Genomic DNA, 6568 nt, shown 5'->3' on the forward strand with positions numbered 1-6568 from the left:
TCCATGGCCATTTAGTTTGCAGGGATCAAGAGTTTATGAAGATAAAAAAAAAATGGGGATATAGAATTTTCACCATTGAGAAATAATGGTAGAGTGTAGCCACACAATTGCTATTTACTCCAGTGATGGCGAGGAAATATTGATTGGTAATTCGTTCTATCAATACATGAATTAATTAAATATATTACAAAGTATGCAAAAAAATATTTAATTGGCTCATAATCATACCATTAATTTTTTAATGAAGAACCGAGATGATTCAGCTACAAGAGCTTATAGGAGGTTTCTCACCAAAAAAATAATAGAAAGGAATATTGGAGTCCAATAATTGAGTCATATGATAGTATAAATTCTATTAGCAAAGAGAAATAGAAGGTTTATCAACCTAAATATATCAAATGAGGTATTCAAACATGTAGTTCTAAGTACAAAAATGAGAATGAGGAGCAAACAATATCTTTCAGTAACACATAAACGAGCATGCCCTTTGCTATGGAAGTTGTCTCACTTATTGATGCAGTAAAATCATGGATATATAAAATAAAATCAAAATATTTAAACAAATAGAATATAATAAAATCGACATCTATTATAAAAGTGCTTTGTAATTTGGAAGTTGAGAGGATGAGAAAGCGTCTAAGGAAATCGTTAGTAAACAATGGCAGATTTGCGAGCAATGTTCACGGAGGGGAAGTGCCTGGGTTAAAATCGGAAGCCCAGAAGGAGGTAGAAGGGGAACAGGTAAAGATTGAACTATCAGATGAAATAGAAGAAGATATTGACCTTTGGGAGGAACTGGCGATCAATTATATTTAAAATATACGAATTTTTAATGTTTATAAATAAGTCATCAAAGCGACCAACTATAAGTTTAAGATCTAACAACATCAATATTAAATTTTTATTCTCTGGAATATGCTGATAATATACTCATGTTAAAAACGGATGCTATGAATAGCACAAGAGGACGGCAATAACTCTAAAAAGAGAGTTTTATTCAACTGTGAGGAAAAAGAATTGGGAAGGACGGTCTTCCCACGTTGTCCAGACCAGACCGCTTGTTTGTTTTATTTAATAGAAAAAAGCAAATTATTATGCAAATTTCTTCTGAATGTAATCGGCAAGCTCTTGGGTGATGCGGAAGGCCTTGGCCAATACGGAATCTGGGAGAGGAGGATCCGCTGCAAACAGAGAGTTGGCGATTGTCTGAGCTCCCGGAAGCTGGCTGCTCAATGCAGCTATGGCCACCGCATTTTCATGCCCCACATTCTGCTGGAAATGCACAAGTGCCTTTGGAAACACAAACACATCTCCCTTCTCCAACGTTTTGCTGAAAAACTTGTTGGTGGTGTCAATGAAACCCACAAGAAGCTGGCCTTCCAGTAAAACAAGAACTTCAGTGGCTCTTGGGTGCGTGTGAGGAGGATTTATTCCACCCACTGCGTAATCGATACGGACCAACGATATTCCGAAGGTGTTGAGGCCTGGTATCTGCATAACATTGGCCATCGTTACATTTGAGCCCACTGCATTGTCGGTGTTCCCTGCCTGCCCAAGTCCCCCGAAGAAGAAGTCCTCTGCTCTTTATATTAAGTTGGGGTGACTACGTAAGCCCTACGACATATAGTTATCGAAGCTACCGTAGACGTATTCTCCTCATTCTTTTGGTAACGTAGAATCAGCAAATTCAAAGGAAATAATATACGAATTATTCTGAGCCGCCAGCGAATTGGCTAAAAAGGAAAATTTCTTACCTACTGTGTATTTTACTTTTCTCTCTAGATGTAAATTGACTGAGATAGCGTTGACATTTTATTTTTTTCTTTTGCTCTACATAGATATAATTTTATATTAAAATGGTAGAAATTTATCTAAAAGAGGAAGATATTTTATTTATATAATCATTTGACAATATTTGTGTAATTGTAATAGAAGATTCAAAGAACTTTCTAAGGAATAAAGAGTTAGGAAAAAGATAATGGATCTAGATGTTAGAAAGGTTATAGCATCTGTAGGATGAGCTTTGATTGAGATTGAACTAGTAGATAAGAGATGGACTAAATAGTAGATCAAGAAGTTTTGACTAACAGAGCCTTGACACTTTATGTTTTTTCTATGTGGAAAGTAAGTATTTAGCTAGCGTAGCTGCCTTACAACAACGTTGTTGACTTTTTTTTTAGTCCATTTTGCAATCCCTATAATTTATCGAAAGGGAAAGTTCTTAGAAGACTCAAAGAAATTTCTAAAGAATAAACAATTGGGAAAAATAGAATGGATAGATGTTGGAAAGGTTACAACATCTATAAGGTGATCTATGATTGGCATTGAATTGATAAATGAGAGATGACACAAGTAGTAGGCCAAAAAAAATTGTTGTGGGTAAAGTGAACATGATCAATTATTCATTTTATGTGTGATTTCCATCTATTGCTTCTAATAATGGATATCCTAAAGTGAAGTTTTAATTCTATCGATGAGAAGGTGAGTGTTACATGTGCAAGAAATGAGATGGAGAGAGTCATCATAGGTAGCTATTGAATTAAAAAATTAAAAAAATATATTCGAGAGGAAAATAACCTATATATAACTCTTTTATAAATATTATTAACTAGAAGGTTTAGCCTGACTAATAGCAAGGAAGGTTGGTATTAATAGTTACTAGTATAATCTAGAACGTGCTAGCATGAATGTGACTCTAAATTTTCCTAAAAGGATTCCACCATAGAGAACTAAATATCAAATGGATGAGAAATGAAAAAGCATCTACATCATCCAATGTTTTTAAAAACATAATTCCTCCCAAAATCCAAAGGGTTCTAGCATGCAAATTCTAATAAAAATACTCTAAAAGGTGAAGGATATGAATGAAAATATGGGTTACACTATAATTATACTGCCACAAGAAATAAATACACGTACACTACTAAGTAAATAATGAATGGAATATATCTCTCTACTTGAAAGGTCATTTTTGAGGGTAGAATAACATTAATCCAGTTGCAATAGAGAGGTGAAATAAATAAATAAGAAAATCATGGATCAATTTTTTAAAATCTAATGAATGGAACACTAATATTTTTTTAGGAGTGTTGAATATAGATTTGAAATTTCGTACTATAATATTCTCCATCCATAAATAACATAAAGGAACTTGAGACTCAAGGTCTCACAGAAACACCATGAAATAAGTAGTTCATGTTTCAAACTATATTATTAGTAGCAGATTGAATGCTATACATGATACATCCCAAATACCCAAGGGTCCAACAAAAACAACTAGAAAGAGAACTCAAGGAATATGTCTATGGTAGTCCAAGTTTCTTGAGGTGACTATTTGCAGAAATACTACACACATGTTGATCCAAACCATAGAAAATGAAAAAACTAAATAAAAACCAAAAACTTGTTAGACCCAAAAGAGACTAAGAAGGATTGATTGTAGAATTTTAATTTCAAAAGATAACTTCATGCAAGAGTGAATACTTTAACTAAAATCTAAGGAACTTAATTTTTCAACACAAATCTAGGCTTATTATATTGATGCAACTAATGTCAAATAAAATTATTATTTGACTAAGTAGTCATATCAAAAAATCTAAATTATATTCATAATTGATAGAAGGTTATGAGTTCTTTTCTTTGGGAACAAGGATGAATAATTTGTGATACTAATATATACAATACATTTGGCTACATACACTAATTTAATACCAATGATTAATCAACATGACCACACTAAATAATCCTATGTTTTACTATGTATAGATCTCAATCCCATTGGGTCTGAGTTTGAACATGTTAAATTTATCTTAAGAATAAAACGATCTATAAATTAGAGATTGACCATACAAAATATAGAATCCTATAGACTCAAGAAAACTATTCTCGCCATTCTTTCGATAATGTGGAATCGTTACACTATATGGGAAGGATCACCAAATTCATTTAGGAAATAATATATTGATTGTTTTGAGCCGCCAACGATTTGGAAAAAAAAAAGGAAATTTCTTTACCTCCTGTATTTAACCTATCTTGGAGATGTAAATTGAGTAATAGAGCATTGACATTTTCTTTTTCTTTTTCTATACATAGATGAAGCAAGGGCAAAGCTCTATAATATTTTTTTTATAGAAATTTTGGATGCGCAAAATTTCTTATTGTTTATATATTTATCTAGCTTATCTTCAAGTCTGATATTGAATCAAATATTGTTCATACTTTTGTACTGTCAATCAACATTTTATATTAGAGTCAAAATATAATTTTATATTAAAATGGTTGAAACTTTTCTAAAAGAGGAAGATATTTTATTTATACCAAATTAAATATTTTATTTATTTATATTAAAATATGATCGTATTTTCTCTTATGCCAATTGAGAGGGGAAGACCCCCTTATATACCTGCCCATTGTCAAATATTTAATTTTCTAGCATAGGCCAACATAGATGTTTATATTTTGCTCACATTATAGATAGGTCCAAGGAAGAGGGGCCAAGATAGGCCCCCTTTAAGGGATCCCAGGGTGCCATGCCCTCATCCTACCCTATTTTTGGGTAGGATCAAGGTGGCCATACAAGGTGCAAGGTGGAAAATGAGGTTTGATTGCATAGGGGAGGCATAAAAAGGTCTCGATCAAGCATTGGAAGAGACCGATAAGGTGAGGGTCTAGAATATAGTCAAAATTACAAAGGGTGCAATTTTAGGACGCTACATTTAGCCCCCACTTTAGCAGGAGTATGAGCTTACGCAAATACTCACGGTAAATTAGAAGAAAGAGATGAAGAGGAAGAGCACAGATGAAAAGCACAAGGAGTATAAGATATCACTAATTTCAAGGAACAAAGGCCCCAGTCTTAGGCTCTTAACTCACCTAAAACATATGAAAGGGCATAAAACACAAGACAAAAGTAAAAAGATAAATAAAGACAAAATAAAAACAAAGGAAAAGACACAAAAGCACACATGACCCAAAAGCTAAAGACCAAAAGAAAGAACTCAAGTCAACTAACCAAAGAGACCTTGATACCAAAATGTCTCAAAAACTAATATCATTCTCGACAAATGTCATCTCATGCACATAAGCGATCACATAAATGAGAAATGCAATCATCATCCATGAACTATCAATAGCAAAGCTATGAGTTCATGAGAGAAAGAAGAGAGAACATGAATACAAACTAGATGTGTTTATTCGGGTGATCCATGAGAAGAATGATGAGAGAGAGAATGGGCAACTCGCCCCTAGATGTTTTTATCTAGGTGATCCATGGGGAGAGGAGGAAAAGAATAGTCTAGTTGTGTTTAGCTAGTTCCACCTATCCTCGTGTGTGTGTGCAAGTGATATCTGGTTTCAAGTGTAAAGAACCTCGTTTAATAGTCTTTGTCTTTGAGTGTGCTTCAACCTATTTAAGACATGTAATGTCAATGCAAATTCCATGGGGCGGTTCTATGTCTGCAAATGTGTAAATTCCAAATGGCAAAGATACATGTCTGGTTTCGAGGCCATCCCATTTAAGACTTTGTTATTTTCAGTGATACGTTAATCCCGTCTAAGACATATATCAAATGTTGTGTCTCATTTTGAGTGTGAAGAATCTCTCTCTAAGAGTTTTTACTCTGGTTCTAGGAATGGACACCCCATTTAAGACATGCAAAAATGATTCACAAGAGCATATGACAATATGGTACAATGGGAATGATACAGGTGCCCCCCCTTAAGATATCAACATAGTTTTATGTTAATGTCTTAAGGAAACTAGATACAAGGATACCTTACCTTCAAAGCCAAGGAGATATCCTTTAGGCAACAATGTCATAAATCCAAGCTAGAGAGGGAATACTCTTCAGGAAAGGATAAGATAGTTGAAAAAGAGATATCTTGCTAAACGTGTAAAGGGTTTCCTTGGAGGAGAGGATATCTTTTTGCAAAAGACACCTACCTCTAAAAAGAGTTATCTTGAACAAACATAACATCTTCTACCAAGATAAGGGAAGGGGAACAATAATTCATACCTTCCTCCTATTGCTAGGTGAAAAGAGATTCTTAATGAAGGATGACATACTTTTGACCCAATGTGAGGGGTAAGTTTATGATAGATGTGCATTTCCAAATGAAGAAGAGGTTGTAGCCAAGGACTTACACCTCTTGTATAAGAGAGAATCCTTGAGAAAACAATAGCTTCACACAAGGAATGACACCCAATCATAAACAAATACCACTCAACAATGGTAAAGTAGATCCTTAGAGAGAAGAAAAGATGAGAATTTATTGCCCCCCAAGTGTAAGGACAATGAGAAGAATTACACAATCTTCTAAGGAGAGATTAAGCATAAGGAAATGCACAATAAACTAATATTAATGAATATCCAATCCAAGAAAAGACATTAGTTTATATAAAATGTATCTCAAGAGAAGTGGTGATATTCAAAGAGAGAGAGAGAGAGAGAAAGAAATATCGTATCTTCCCCTAAGGAGATACTATTCATAAGAGACATACCATTGGAAGAAAGGATATCAACACATGAAAAATGCAGCCCCTAAAGGGAATAATGATAGAAAGAGAGAG

General features: G+C 33.9%; 1 protein-coding gene across 1 annotated transcript in view; it reads right to left on the reverse strand.

Annotated features, from left to right (window-relative positions):
- Window positions 1–1092: 1092 nt before the first annotated feature.
- LOC131078339 (germin-like protein 1-1) overlaps window positions 1093–6568 on the reverse strand; it is a 13002-nt gene continuing 7526 nt past the window's right edge. Inside the window, exon 2 of the mRNA XM_059217444.1 lies at window positions 1093–1577. Coding sequence (XP_059073427.1) covers window positions 1093–1577 — 485 coding nt within the window. The remainder of the gene's footprint in view (window positions 1578–6568) is intronic.

This window comes from Cryptomeria japonica, chromosome 3 (assembly GCF_030272615.1).
Source record: "Cryptomeria japonica chromosome 3, Sugi_1.0, whole genome shotgun sequence".
Classification (NCBI taxonomy): Eukaryota; Viridiplantae; Streptophyta; class Pinopsida; order Cupressales; family Cupressaceae; genus Cryptomeria; species Cryptomeria japonica.